Raw genomic sequence first — 15,578 nt, 5'->3', positions numbered from 1 at the left:
CGAAAGACGAGGCCCCAGACGGCCCGTCTCCGGAGCCTTTCCCAGTCCGTTGAGATGCTGCTTCCGGCAACCGTCGTCGTTTTGGCCCAAATAAACCCGCCAACAATCCTCCGCGGGTCTGAAGGGTTCTTAGGCGGACAAGGGGGAGGGTCCTGGTTCCCGCCCTCAGCCTCGGCCCCCAGGCCCCCACCCCAGACGGCCCTCAGGATAAGACGCGGACGGACCTTCCAGGGTCGGACCAGGGAAAGGAGAACATTTTCTGGGGGCTACGTGGCCCGTTTCCTGGAGACGCCCCCCCCACCCCCGGGTGGCCAGGGGTCGCAGGAGGCCGATGGCCTGGGGGGCACGGGTGCCGGTGACACACGTGTTTTCTGCCTGGACCCGGCTGATCACGGCCCCGAGACACGTGCACCCCGCAGCCAGCTCGGGGGAGGGGGGTTCCTCCTCGCAGCCTCGTGTCTGACCACCACTCGCGTGCTTCTCGGCGTGTCCCTCCCGCCTCCGCCCAAACCGGTCGGCGCCCCGCACGTGCACGGGAGGACGGCGCCTCTGTCTCTGCAACCGTGTGGGACTCCTCGCGTCCTGCTCCTCAGACCGCCCGGGCCACGGCCCTGCCCTGGGCGGCCTTCTGCACTGCACTCTTCCCGCCCCGGCCGGCCCCAGTCCCCCGCAGACCCACGGGGAGCCACTGGGAAAGATGCTCAGGTCTCTGCTGGAGTTGGGCTCTGCCCTGACCAGCACGGGCCCGAGTGCCGCCATGGCAGGTGGGCGGAGCCTGTGCTCACCTGTAGTGGCCGAGATATCTTGAGACGCTGGGCCGCCCAGAGCCCGTGGAAGATTCCAGAGAGAACCCACCTCCTTCCTGCACTCGGCCCGTGCTTTTGTCCGGCTCCCCACCCCAGCAGCCTTCACCCGTCCGCGGAAATGGGGGTTTCTGCAAGACCCGCCTCCCATCACGCACACAAGGCTCGGGGCAGCGCACAGCAAAGCCCAGACACCCTGGGGTGTGCACGCTTCCTGAGGGCCACACGGGGCTCCGCCGGACTCGCTGGGGGACCACAGTCCTCCCAGGACACCGGGGCGGGACCCCCTGCCAGCGCCAGGGCACTGGCTGACCCAGGCCCAACCGGGGGCCTGCAGTGGCTCCCCCGCCTGACAAGTCGGGGACACACACGGCAGGGATGTTTGCGGGTCCCAGCACCTCCCTGGGACCCTGAGGAACCCCTGGCCTCCGCGGGCAGCCGGGTGACAGCGAAGTGGCCCCTCCAAGTCTCAAGGCCCGCCTCCCACCTGCTCCGTTGCTCGTTCAGCACGTGACTGCTGGGCGGCATTCCCGCACAAAGGGGGTCCGGGCACTGGGTGTGCCAGGGGCTGGGAGCGCTGGGGGCGGCGACACCCCACAGGCTGGTGTTGGGAGCTCCCCATCCAGCCCAGCATATGAGACATGCACTCCCATGTCTAGGAAATTAGCTGCTGCTCTGAATGGGAAAGGGGGGTCCTGTAAATGAGCTGGAGATGGAGGGCGGGGTGGGCCGGACCATGGGGGATGGGCAAGGGTCGGCCTGGCCACGGGGGGCGGCCTGAGCCCAGGGGCAGCGTCCGGCCTGCCTCCCGCCTGGGAGCACCGACCCCAATTTCTACCGGAAGCAGCCTGCTCACCTGGGCGGGTGTGCACCTGCCCGAGGGGGCTTCGGGGGTCACGTGGATATGGTGGGTGGGGGCGTACCTTCTCCCCCAGACACACTGAATGTCCAGCAGTGCGGGGGCAGTCCGAGGGAGCTGGGGACGGCCCGAGGACACTCCCGGGGAGGCAGAGCCCGCTCATCTGAGCGCACGACCTCCCCCGCCCGCCTCCCAGACACGCGCACTCTGGCACGGCCGGGCACTCACGGAAGCTCCCGGGCGAGCGACGCCACGTAACCACAGAACATGTGTGTCACGTGGGGTCGGAGCCTGACCGAGAGGCGCTCCCCACGGCGGGCGGAGGACCGGGGCGCCGACCGCCGAGCCCCGGAGCCCAGCAGCCGAGGTGCCCAGGACACCGGTGGTGCGCGTGCAGGTGGGCAGCGGGCCCCTGCCCTCGGCTGGCCCCACGGAGGCCGCTCTCGCTGCACGGTCCCCGCCTCTCTGCGCCCCGTTCCTCTGTGGCTCCGTTCGGACGTGACGTCGGCCTAACAAACTACATGCCTTTGTGGTGTCATCCGTGGATGTCACCCGAGGATGATGAAGGGGAACACGGAGCCAGTGGACAAGGGCAGCCTGTGGAGGACTCACGGGGAGGGGGGCCTGGGGTGACGGCGGGTCCCAGGGCCGGGGCGGGGTCTCCCCGAAGGGCCGGCCCTGCCCGGGACCAGGAAGCCAGCCACCAGAAAGGCTCAGGCGCGGGGACTGGCTCCACCCGGAGGGCGGGGGGCGTGGATGTGTGTGGGGAGGTGGGCGGGCTCCCCAGGGTCTCCCGTGGGGTGTGCGCCGCGGCGGCAGCAGCCACCTGGGTCCACAAGACGTGGTCAGGCGGCCGGGGCTCCGTGAGAAGCGGGCACAGCAGGGCCTGTGCCCTGCCTGGGCCTCCTCCCCCGCCCTGGGCAGGGTGCTGAGGCCACGGGTGAGCCGCGAGGGGGCTGCGTGGGGTGCGGGCACAGACGGGCGGGGGCCCCAGAGACGGAAGGCAGGCGGTGAGGACCAGGCACGTGCAAACATACTTGACAGAAGGCCTCGCGGCCTCGTGGTCGCCGCCGAGCCCCGGACGACAGTCAGCACGGCACCTGGGACACACTGAGGACCACGGCAGACGTGCACGTCAACAGTCCCGGCCCCGGTGAGGAAAGTCCACCCTGGGGAAAAACGCCCCCCGACAGAACAGGCGTGCACCTCGTGGCCGTCACAAACGGCGCGACCTTAGCTCTCGACGCAGCCACTCGGCTGCAGACTGGGCCTCGGGGCAGAGAACCTCCGGGCGGATGTGGAGCGGACGGGGCGGCAGCAGCCGGCACGTGGCCAGCCCCTCAGCAGACACGCCACGGAGGACCACCGAGACCCTGGAGCGGGGCTGGCAGCACCCGGGTGGCAAGCGGCCCCGTGGACGGAGGGTCGGTGCTGGCAGGACGGGCCCCGGCAGGAAGGGCCACGCACCGCCCACTGCCTCCGGCCGAGGTGCGAGATGGTGCGAGGCAGGAGGCAAGACCCAGCAGCGTCGGCTGTGACAGGTCCCTCGCACCCGCGCAGGCTTCCGCGTCTCCCGGGCACGACGGCATCTCCTTCCCCTGCCACGCGCTTCGACAATCATCTCTGGGAAGGCGGACGACATCACACGCCAGCCCGCCGTCCCCGGGCAGGCGCACTCCCAACGCCCGTGGCGGGAGGCTGGGCAGGGCTGACCCAGATGGGCCGGAGCCGACCAGAGGAAAGAGCTCAGGGCTCGGGGCTTCCCCGGGACCGGCTGCGGGCCGCACCTGCAAACTCGGAGGGTGCCGTGTTGGCCAAACACCCTCGCCCAGGTCCCGCGGCGAGGAGCGCGAGGCAGGGGGGTGCCAGGGGCACCCAGCGCGCCGTCCAGTCGGATCCATTTCGTTTCACGGTGGGGGGGGGGGGCTGCCCGCCAAACAGGTGTTCAGAAGCAACACTCCTCGGTGCGGCGTGCACGTCACACCCTCACACGCAAACACACCCCCCGCACGCGTCCACGCCCCCTCCCCGAACACCGCGTGGAGGAGAAATCCGCGTGGCAACGCCACCCTCCCTGCACCCACCACCACCTCTGCATCTCCCCAGCGTCCTTATCCAGGCTCCCGGCCCCTCAACCTAGCAACAGTAACCAAGTACCCTCAGTCCGCGCGGCAGCCGGCCCGGCTCGCGCAGCAGCCCAGAGCGCCTTTCGCTTCCAGAAGCCCGGACCGCCCGCGCCCTCGCCGCCGGGGCGGCGGGAGGACCACACGCGGGAGGACGCACCTTGTTCGGCGGAAGACGAACAACCCATGTCATCCACGCCGGCTGCCCGCACGCCTCCCCGGAAAGCCGGGCAGAAACAGAAGCAACGGAGCCCGCCAGGGATAGGTGGTCCCGGCACAACGCTCCTCAGCGGGCCGCCTGCTCGGCGTTCGCACGGCCCTCGCGGCCGCGCGCTCCCCGGGCCCCCGGCAGCCTGGCTCGGGGGGACCCCCGTCCTCCGGGGGCCGTGGCGAAGCCCCCGCGGCAGAGCGCTCACCCCCCGCCGGGCTCATGGCCTCCGCCGCCGCCGCTGGGCGCTGGGCGACGACACGCAAGGATTAACTTGGGTTTCACCGTGGCTTTTAAGCCACCACTTTCTCCCGGCTGGCGAATAAACAACCGAGTGCAGGTCGCGTCCGGCTTTTTTTTTTTTTTTTAAAGAGGTAGAGAGTGGAAAATGCACGGCGGACCCACGGCATCGGGGGCAGACACACACACACACACACACACACACACACACACACACACGCCGGACGAACCGCGAGCCGCCCGGGGCGTGCCAGGACGTGCTCTCCCTTTAAAAGGACAGAGGCGCGTCCACGGGGTGCTCCAGCCCCCTCTGCCGGATCCTGAGGCCCTGGGGGTGCCTGCTAGTCCCCTTGCCTGGCGCCGGTGGGTTCACTGTGCCCCCTGAAGCCCCATCACAGGCCCTGAATTGCCCCGATGTCCCGCCGCGCACTGCAGAGCAAGGGGCCCGTCCCGCCCGGCAGAGGCTGCTGGGGCTCTGGAAGGGACTCCTGCAGGCGGGCACCCGGGGAGCGGGCGGCACGTGGGGACCTGCCACACGTCGGGCGTTTAATTCACTCACGCGGAAGCATCCGAGGGGCCCCCGTGCGCCCCTACCTGGGGAGCCCAGCACCGTGGCTGTGCTCAGAAACCCGACCCCACACGACGTAGGCAGAGGGGGCCCTGACCTCCACCCCCTCCGAGCTCAGAACCCGGGCCCGGGAGGCCGGCTGCCCCACGGGCACTCCGGCCTCGCTGCGTGTCCGACACGTGGAACTCGTCACGGGCTCGTCCTGACACGGGCAAGGCCCACGGCCTCCGGCTGAGGACACGAGGCCCGGTGCTCCGCGGTCCTTCCCTGCCGGGGTGCAGCTCACGGGTCAAGGTCTGCAGACGACCGTGACCTAGAGACACAGCCTGCAGCCCTTTCCACCGTGAACAGCCCGGGGCGGACACGTCAAAGTTCTCCAGCGACCGTGCCCGACTACCTCCTGCCGCCCAGGAGGCCGGGAGCAGACAGAAGATGAACCAGCCTTGACCGAGACAGGCGGGGGCAGCCCCCTCACCGGCCCCCGATGGTGCAGGGTCGGCGGAGCCAAGCCACTGAGGCTGGAAGGCCACGGAGCCTCACGCTCTGCCGCCTGGAGCCCCCCATCGAACACGGCCCCGGAGCCACCTGGTGCGAAGACGGAGAACCCGCCCCCCCCAACCCCGGCCCCCTGCCTCCACACTCCAGAGCCCCCGTGAGCTTTGTCCCCGGACAGACCCTGCTGGGCAGAGAGACGACATCACACCCTGGCCAGCGCACCGGGCCCCACCCCTGACACCCTCGACTGGGAGGGGGAGGGGGGTAGCTGGGCGTTCGTGTCAAGAAGGGCGGGAAGAGGCAGAACCGACCTTGGAAGGGGACACTGGCAGGGGGAGGAGCCACTCATTCAGCGACTATTGCACTGAGGCCCTGCTACGTGCCAGGCCCTGTGGGGAAGGCAGACACCGCCCTGTTACAGGGGTACCAGCGCAGAGACACAACCCCCCAGCAACGGGTGCCCTTTGGCGTGCGGGCTGACGGGCCCGGAAGCCACGCCCACATCCCAATCCCTGGATCTTGGCATCGTGACGTCACTTGGAAACCTGTCTCACCGACACAATTCATGGAAGGATCTCAAGGCGAGGGCATCCTGGGTTTAGGGCGGGCCCCAAGCACACGGCGGGCTGGTGTCCTCGTCACAGAAGGGAGAGGGACTGGAGACGAGGACACGGGGGGGGGGGGGTGCCACGTAGAGACGGCGCCGGGAGAGGGGGGACGCCCAGCACGGTGGCTGCCGTGGGAGGGGGGAGGGTCCTGCTGCCCGGGCCCCCTGTAGGCCCCCGCCCTCCGCGGACCCCAGCCCAGTGGGCTCCAGCCCCCCTCGGGTGGGACGGCGCCCAGGCTCACTCTCACAGCCCCCTGGGTCCCCCGTGGGACTCAGCCTTGGGCGCCTGCGCTGTCCCCCGCCCGTCGGCACACCTGAGCGGCCGTCCTTTCCCGACTCACTCCCCCGCGCTCCCACTGAGCCTCCAGGTGTCACCCCCGCGCCCCCACTCAACCACCTGCAGTCCAGTCCTTGCCCCGGTCTGACTCGGGGGACTCAACCCCCAGGCCGTGTCCTACGCCAGTTCCTGCCTCGGCGGCGCCCGGAACACCGCTGCGTCGCCACGTGGGGGCGGAAAAGGAGTGTGAGCTGCCGTGAAACGCTGGGCACGCAGCCGCCAGCAGCCGGTCGCGGTTTCGCTGCGGCGACTCCGTCACCCGCGGGCAGGGCAGCTCCCTTGGACCCGCACGCAGGAGTGACAAGAGTGACAAGTGACCCACATGGGCCAAGGGCAGGGCCAGCAGGGGGTTCGCCCACCACACACACATCCCACCAGTGACGCAGGGGACGCGGAGCCGGGGGTGCTGGGGGTGCTAGGGGCACACGCCTGGGCTCAAGCCTCGGGGTCCGGCCAGCATGGCCTCGAGTCGGGACTTTACAACAGGTTCGCGGTGCGTCGATGGGCCAGCGCACTGAGTGACGTCCGAACCACGAGGAGCCCACAGACTCTCGTCCCTCGTCCCCTGTGGGGCGTGGTCCGCAGAGTGGACTGAGATGGAGCAGTTTGCACGGTGCCAGGCTCCTGGGTCACCATCGCAGACCCTCACCAGACGACTCGGGGGACAGAGGAGGCCTCTCTGCTCCTCCTCCGAGACCTGAGGGGCCGGTGGACAGCGTGGCACTTCTGCGCTGTCCTTCCCATTGGGGTACCCTCTGGGCGAGCCCACCCAGACCACAGGGCCCCGGGCGCTCGGACTCCCTGCCTCGGGTCCTTGGGAAAGCCGGCCCCGCATCTCCACGGGGCCCAGGCGGTTTATGGAGGTGCCTCCCACCTCCGGCCCAGGACCGGGACACACAGAAGTCACAGGAGCCGGTGGGGGAGCCCCCAAACCTCCAGAGAGCGTGCCCTTTGCCCTCTCACTAAGTCATTGGTCGGAACGGGTGAGCAGTAACTAAAATGTATTCACCCACCTCCGTAAATGTGTCAAGTAACCAAAATGTATTCACCCAACATTGTAAATGTATTACCGGTAACTAAAATGTATTCACCCACCCTCGTAAAATGTATTCACCCACATTGTAAACATATTACTAAGTAACTAAAATGTATTCACCCAACACTACAAGTGCATTACTAGTAACTAAATGTATTCACCCGACATTGTAAACATGTTACTAAGTAACTAAAATGTATTCACCCAACACTACAAGTGCATTACTAGTAACTAAAATGTATTCACCCGACATTGTAAATGTATTACCAGTAACTAAAACGTATTCACCCAACAAACAGCATCGCTTCGGCAATAAAAAAGATCCCTGCTGTTTCTAAAGAGGCGTTTGCCTCTCAGACAAGGAAGCTAATTATATCGCAGGATGGGGGGGGAGGAGCCAGGAACCTCCCCAACCCGGGTTGCGAAATCAGCCCTGTGCGTCCAGGGCTTGGCGGGTTCTGAGGCAGTTTTTGAGGAGGGCAGGTCGGCAGATTCGCGGTGGGCCGTGTGTGGTGGGCCGGCAGGGCTGCGGAGCTGCAGGGCAGGGCTGGAGGCGGGGGGGGGGGGGGTCACAGTCCCCGGTGTTTGCCCCTTCCTGCCTCCCTCTGCCACAGGCGCCCCATCAAGGTGAATGCCTAACGAGGGTAATGAGGGGAGCCCCGAGCTTGTCGGCATCTCAGACAACTGAGATCCACGGAGCCCGTGGGGCCCGTGAACAGTCTCCCCGTCGTGAGGGGTCCCCTCCCTCCCCCTCCCTCCCCCTCCCTCCCCCTCCCTCCCCTCGCCTCTCTCCCGTGTGCTGCGCACCTGCTTAATAGGACCCCAGTTCCCTTCCCAGCAGCGGCGTGTTCGGCCTCCAGGCGGCCGTATCTGATTGCACTGCCCTCGGATTAGCGGGGCAGGGGGGACCCCGAGAGCACACTTCATTTTCTAAATCGCTGTGCAGACACTCGCTCATCCATCTCTATAACGCGCTCACGGGCGGGGAGGGGGGGGTGCTGATGCGGCCCAGGCACAGGCCGCATCTCGGAGCAATTAAGCGATTTGCCCCGGCTCTTGGGCTGGGGGTGGGGGGGGGGTCCCCGTCAGCATCGCGCAGCCTGGGGCAGGCCCGGCGCTCAGCACGGGGCGCCCCGCGATGCAAGCGCAGCCTCTGGCTCTGCAGCCTGGCGGGTTCCCAGGGGCAGGGCGGGTGCCAGCCACACGCGCCACAAGGTACAGACTCGACAGCCAGACCGGCGGGGTCCGGCTCACCCCCAACACCGGACACGGGGCGAGGGGCGCAGGCAGGGAGACACGGGCGCCATCGGCTACCTCTCGGGCGCCGTGCAGCCGCTCGACGGGATGGCACCGTCGGCGCAAGCTCACCGCTGCCGGTCCAGTGGGGCTGCTCCCCGCTGCAGCTCCGGTGCCAGCCCGGGGCCGGGGGACACAGGCCGGCAGGCTCTTCCAAGATGCAAGACTGGGCCCAGCCGCCGGCGGGGCGGTGGGAGAGAGGAGGAGCCCCGGGGACAGCCCTCCTGGCTGGCGCGAGGGGCACTGGAAAGGGGAATGGTGGTCAGCACCCTCGTGGGGCGCCGTGGGGCGGGGGCGGGGAGGAGGACGGAGAGGGTGGTGCCCCCCCCACCCCCCCTCCCCGTGCTCGCACCTCGTTTAGTCTCCGTGTTTCAGGGGAGGTGGGGTGTGTGACGGAATCTCCCGGAAAACCCGTTCAGGTTGGTCTCAGAGGAACGGGCTCACCGGTGGCGGCACAGCCACGCCCCACACCCATGCGGCCACTTCGCCCGTCCCCCGCCCTAGCTGCTAAGGGTTTCCTGAGCTCCGGCCCCGGGACGAGTGTAAAAGACCCAGGAACAGGGACAGAAAAGACGTTACTCCTCTGCTTCCTGCCCAGTCTCACTAAACGCAGACCCTGAACCCATCTGATGAGGGTGACAGAGCGTAGGGAACATCTGGCGCGGTGCCCACCGCGCCCACCGGGGTCCGCGCACACACGCCTACGTACCGATGTCCGTTTCCTTGTGGTTCTTGATGTACTCCGCCAGCTCGAAGTTGCCCGCTATGATGGCCACCTGCAAGACAGGACACGGGTTACCGGCGCACGGCCCACGGCTCTGCGTGCCGCCGCAGCCCCCCGAGCCCCGCCGCGGCTCCTGTCGGCAAGAACGATGGATGTTTCAGATGGCGGGAAGCCACCACGCCGCTCACGGTGTGAGAGCGCACGGGGGCCTGACTCACGGGCACCGCGCAGCGGTCACCCCGAGTCCGGTTAACATTCACCACCTCAGACAGGTGGGGGGGTCCACGTTCCCTCGTGACGAGACCCTCGGCACCTGCTCTCTCAGCCCCTTTCAGGTGCGCCAGCCGCAGCGCCGGCCCCAGCGCGCCGCACCCCGGGACCCATCCCCCCACCTTCTAACTGGAGGCTCGGGCCTCTGACCCCTCCCCAGGCCCACCCGCCGACGACCCGCCCTCGTCGCCACAAATCCGGTTTCTTTTTCTGTGAGTCTGTGTTTTTAGGTCCCACGTGCAACTGAGCTCACACAAAGTCTGTCCTTGTCGGCACGGCGTCCCCCAGGCCCCTCCACGTCGTCGCCGGCGGCAGGGCCACTCAGAACCCTTCAAATGGCCGCCACGACACCCTGCGCCCTCAGAGCCACTTCGCCAAACGCCATGGCGCGCCCCCTCAGGGCCCCCGGCCATCTGATGGGCGGCGAGGCTGCGGTTCCGCCAGGATCGGTGCGAGTGGCGCCGGCACCCAGCGGACCGCGGCGGGAGCCCCTCGACGCCGGGGCCCGGGGCCCCGTGGACTGTCCCGCGGTCCCACCAGGCCCGCTGGTCCCGACACTGACGCCCCAGAGTGCACATCTCCATTCCACGGGAGCCAGTCCCCGGAACTGCAGACGGGGAGACCTGAAGTGTGGGTTCGAAGCCCGTCGTCAGAGTTTAGGTTGGGGGACAATGGCACCCCCACACGTGTGCACGGCCCAGTGGGGGTGGCCTTGGGGCTGACACCTGCAGCCGAGGGCTCCGGCTCCAGCTCCGCAGACCCGCTGACGCCAGTGGACACGCCGTGTGACTGTGGACAGGCGGGGCAGCCAGGCGGGGGAAGCCGGTGGCTCTCCCCGCCCCCCCAAGAGGCCTGAGCCACAGCCCCGTGGGCAGGGGTCGGAGGGCTCACAGAGCCCCGGACGGGGAGACGGGGGCTCAGGGGCAGCCGCCTGCCCCCTCGGACGAGCCAGGCGGTCGGGCACCGGGCCGCCGACACGCACACCCACGGGCCCCTGGAACACGAGACTCACGCCTTGTGTTCTCGGCCGAACGGCTCCCTCCCGCTCAGCAGGGTGAGGACGACGGAACAGAAAACCAGGGGACCCCCAGCGCCGGCGAGGCCGTGGGGAGACGGGCGTGTGTGGGCGCCGCAGCCGCTGGGGAAAACCGGGCGGAGCTTCCCCCACAAGCTGAACGCAGAGCGGCCATTTCACCCGACAAGCCCAACCCTGGACAGAGCCCCAGCGGGGCAGAGGGCGCGCAGGACGGCTGACCCGGCGTGTCCCCTGGACGGACGTCCGGCCCAGTGGCACTCCGGCGAGTCTGCACGCGTGTTTCCGGATGCCGCCGACACTGGACTCTGGACCCCGGGCAAAGCAGGCTGCCTCTCGTGTGGGGGCGGGGGGGGTGGGGACTTGCCCGATCAGTCGGAGACCTGAATACAATGACCGAGGAGGGGTCTCAACAGAGCAAAGGGGGGGGGCCTCCTGCCCAACACATGAGGGGTCATCCGTCTGCCCCTCCGCAGCGAGGGGAGGGAGGGCAGACTCCAGTCCTCCCCGCCCCCCACCCCCACGAGGGTGTGTGAGCCAACACAGGCCAGGCTGCGTCCTCCAGGAGACAGAGACGTCCACTGTGCACTGCTCCGCACCCCACGGGAGGGACTCGTTGTACAAAGGAGGTCATCACACCACAGGAACCCCTCGGTGCCCGCCCACCCGCTGCCGGGGCACAGCCGTGCCCACCGCCCCGGCCACTCCGGGAGCGCCAGCACCTGGCGGGCCCGACCGCTCGAGGGTGTGCGGTGGACGTGAATCACATCCGACACGATTCAACAACGTGAAATTGCATTTTAATGCCTTCGGGGATTTTTAAAAACAGATCAGGAGGCACTTCCTTTGTGAGGAAAAACCCGGGAATGAATTCAGTCCCTTGGGCCCAGCGGGTAAAGTTGGGGAGAAAGAAGAAAACGGGGGTGGAGGGGAAGGGGGGTGGGGAAGACAGCAAAGAACAAGGGGCAGTTTCCCGCCCTGTTTTGTTGGCCCATCGTCCGGTGCACCAGAAGGTTGCTGGTTCAATTCCGAGTTAGGGGCGCAGCTGGCACGGGGACCTCGTCACCAGAGCAGCCACGCAAGCGTTTGCTGCGTTTACGTGCACGCACGTGGGGAGCCTCGGATCACGCTGGAGCAGCCGGCCGAGGAACCGCGGGCTGCCCAGGACTCACCTGGGGGCTGCCAGGGCCTCCGAGCGGTGACAGAGCCCCCCGGGGCCACGCCGACTGCCCAGGACCCTGAGAAGGCACTCAACAGCCGTGTCTGACCTCAGATGTGGGGCCCGGCATGCGGCCGCATGGACTCGGCTCTGACGCCTTCCGCCGTGACACCCATTCTGCCTGCCTCTGCGTCCCTTTCGACACCACCCGCCTGTCACCAGGACAACGAGCGACTCCAGGCTTCTGACGGCCAGGCGGCCCCCAGACCACTGGGAGAGGGAAGCCACCCGCCCCGGGCCCAGGAGAGAACCCAGGGGAAGACGAGAAGCTCGGGCCAGCACAGAAAAGCCCCACAAAAACCCCCGAGGATCCCGCGGGCACATCGGAGAGGCTGGGTGTGAAGAGGCGGAAACCCGCTTGTTAGGGGCGTTTAACCTCGCCGGCTGGAAGGTCCCGGGCACCAGCACGGCGGTGCCCGCAGGCCGCACCTCGGTCTCCCACCGTGTGGGGCGGCTGGCCGCTCTGCAGCTGACTTCGGCGGCGTCTGGGGTTTCCTGCTGGCGTGACAAGCCCGCCCTTGGTCTTGAGGTTGCCCGTCGACAGGCCGATGCCCTTCCTCCTCTGAACGCAGACCTCGGTCCCTTCCAGACCCGTCAATCCCCTGAAATCGCAGACGTGCCTGGCTCTGTCCCCAGAGCTGCCGGCACGTGCTGGCCGGCTGTCACCGCCGCCACAGTCCCCTAGCCACGGCACCCCGGCGCCCAGCGTTGTTGCTCCTCCAGCTGCGACGCGTGGTGCCGTCTGCAGACACATACTGAGACAGCGACCCACAAACCCAGCCGTCGGGCACCAGAGGGCAGAGTCCCCGCCGGGAGGGACCGGGCGCCACGCCGGGGTGCCGCGGCTGCAGGGGCAGCTCAGGCTGGTGCCAGCCGGCTTCTCACAAGACCCGGGACCGACACCCACCAGCGACCCTGTGACCTCTTCACCACTCCCCCCCACCCCCCCCGGGGAACCAGAGGAAGAGACGGTCCAGGAAGAGCCGGTGTGGAAACCCCATAAACCCTGCCCCCAACCCTGGACCAGGGGACAGAGTCCAGCCCCCGGGCCTCCCGTCTCCTTGCTGGCCGACCTGCACGTGGACGCTTCTGTCATATCTCAGAGCCAGGCCTGCACTTTTGCCTCCTATGGGCGTCGGGCAGCAGGCCCTGGCCCGATAACAGCCCCGGGAGGCCCCCACCTGTGACATCGCTGCTCCCCGGAGCACACCTGGAGCGGGGCCCCGGGTCTCGGGAAGAAGCAAGGACACACAGGAGGCGCTCGCCCCGCACAGGTCTGCCACATGGGCCCGCAGGGTATGCGTGTGTGAGTGTGTGTGTGTGTGTGGAGGAGCCACGAGAAGGGCGCCACCTAGGGGCAGCCAGAGAGATGCCACATCCCGGTCCCACCAGAGTCTTCTGGACTATTGACCTAATTACACTGAAGCAAATCGCCACCTTTTAAAAAGAAAGTCCAGTGTGTTTTCTTGTACCGCCTCTCTTTCTGAACCACCCCTGAACCTGCCGACGCCTCTGTGTGTTTCCGTGTGTTCACCAGGTCCTTCCTCACCGCCACACTCGCCGCCACGCTCACCGCCACACCCACCACCACACTATCCGCCACGCTCTCCACCACGCTCTCCGCCAGGCGGAAGCGTCCCTCCTTTCTGGAGCCAGGCGCACCCAGGGAGGCCCCCCCATTCTCTGCAGGAAGGGTTAAAGAAGAAAGAAGGACAGTAATCCCCTCTGCCCGTGGCTGGCCCAAAGCCACTGTAAGCTGGATCAGGAGCCTTAATCCTGCGGGACAGATGACCCCCTCGGCCACCCAGCACACTCCGGGGAAGGGGGGCAGGCCCGAACTGGGCCCCCGCTGGGTGTGGCACGCACAGGGGCTGCGTGGGGAAGGTCAGAGGACATGGGAACAACCTGGAAAGGACAGGGTGGGCGCTGGAATAGGGGACACCCTCCATGTCCGCCTCGCCGCGCTGTCCCGTGGCTGCAGGGCGGATGGGGGCACGGAAATCCCTCGGCGATTATGAGAATCCCGAATGCGAACGCAGCAGAGAGCAGAAGGGCTAAATCCCGCACACACGTGTTCGCACACACCACAACACGCCGCCCCGCCCGCCAGCGTTCACGAGGCCGCACAGGACTCCTCTCCGGAGCTCTGGCGGGGCACGATTCACGGGAAGGGGCGGTGACGGAATTCTCCGCCTGCGTCCCTCAAACGGCGGAAGTGCCCCTGCCCTCCACGCGGCTGGCACACCGCCCGCGTCTCCCCGCCGCCTGCACGGCAGAGCGTGTGTCTCGGCGAGGCCGCCGGGGGGCGTCTGTGCAAACAGCGAGAGGCCGAGGAGCTGCCACGTGAGGGGAGGAAGCAGACGAGACTCGGAGGGAGAAGGAGGAGCCCTGGGCTTCCCAGTATCTACCTCGCTTGACAGGTCTGACTTTGAGAATGAGGCAGATGTTCTAAATCCTTATAAATAAAATCAGAAACGTGAAAACCACCATTGCAAATCAGAAATAGGAGTAAACCAGTGGACCTCCAGGGACACGTGGCTGGTGGCGGAGACACGTAAGAAAGTCCCTCGAAGTGGCCCTCGGACGCAGTGCCCACACGCCCGTGAGGGGACCTGCTCACCGGCAAAGCACACCTGCAGGCGGAACCCGTCAGCCCTCGGAGCCTCACGCTTCTGGGGGCGGCACCGGCACCGGCACCAGTGGGGGTTTCGGGTGCGCGCGGTGGGACGAGCCGGGGAGTGGCGTGGCTGACTGAGCGCCGAGGCCCCTGAGCGCAGCCCGCACAGATGCACAGGGTCAGGGAGGTTCGGAAGAACCACGCACGCCCGGAGAAAGCACTCGGAGGTGGGAAACGCTACACGTTTTTATTTGGGTTGCATGTGAATTTTGGGGGAGCAGGCGAATTTGCAAAGGCAGACTCCGCGAATCAGGGGGCAGGCGGACAGCACAGAGGGGCCTGCTGACCCGTCTGACGTCAGCCCTCGCTTCCCGCCGCGGCGCACCAGTCCCTCTGTCTCCGGCTCCGGCCACATGACCTCCGCGGCTGCTCCTCTCTGCGCAGACGGTGTGTAAACACACAGGGGCCACTGCATTCCCATAAAACTTTATTTACAAACACAAGGCGACAGCCGGTGGGGCTGGGTTGGTTGGGACAGAGAGGAAAGGGGCCCCGCAGTCGGCCTCCGTGGCCACGGCCTGTCGAGAAAGCCACCGTCTGCACTACCCTGATCGTTTTGCCGAGGTGACTGCCCTCCTCCTCCCGGCATTTCAGAGAAAGAATGAGAACACCACCCCTTGTCAAGCCCGCGGACACGCTGGCTGCAGATTCAAAATTAGCATCACAAATATTGTCTCTTTAGAGAGCTCTGGAAGAGTCTCCGTATGCAATATTTACGACCTATTTCCATAAGCCCCCTTGAGACTCCCTACACCGACCTGGATGTCTGAGACACCGTGCCTCCCACGGAAACGTCTTTCTCAAGCCAAAACACCGATGTTCTTGGAAAACCAGGGGACGTCCCGAGGACAGCTGGCTCTGCCTTGGCTGCACAAACGCTCCCAGCGGAAACAAGGCCGCGGTCTCCAACAGGGGCCCCGGGAGACCCTGAATGCCAGATGCACCAGCTTTGTTTGTGTTGTTTTTTTTTTTTAACCCTCACCCAAGGATATGTTTTTACTGATTCTGAGAGAAAGAGAGCAGGCGAGAGAGACACACAATGCTGGGAGAGAGAGAGACACCGATCGGTGGCCTCCTGTGCGC

The 15,578-nt window shown here is 67.0% G+C and overlaps 1 protein-coding gene across 1 annotated transcript in view; it reads right to left on the bottom strand.

Annotated features, from left to right (window-relative positions):
• SHANK2 (SH3 and multiple ankyrin repeat domains 2) overlaps positions 1 to 15,578 on the bottom strand; it is a 297,330-nt gene that overhangs the window by 212,378 nt on the left and 69,374 nt on the right. The window contains exon 10 of the mRNA XM_045854859.1: positions 9,282 to 9,348. Within this exon, the coding sequence (XP_045710815.1) occupies positions 9,282 to 9,348 (67 nt within the window). The remainder of the gene's footprint in view (positions 1 to 9,281; positions 9,349 to 15,578) is intronic.

This window comes from Phyllostomus hastatus, unplaced genomic scaffold (genome assembly GCF_019186645.2).
Source record: "Phyllostomus hastatus isolate PE091 unplaced genomic scaffold, TTU_PhHast_1.1 phas_scaffold_11, whole genome shotgun sequence".
Lineage (NCBI taxonomy): Eukaryota > Metazoa > Chordata > Mammalia > Chiroptera > Phyllostomidae > Phyllostomus > Phyllostomus hastatus.
Note: the sequence above shows the minus strand (reverse complement) of the source record. Positions and strands in the feature narration are given on the sequence as shown.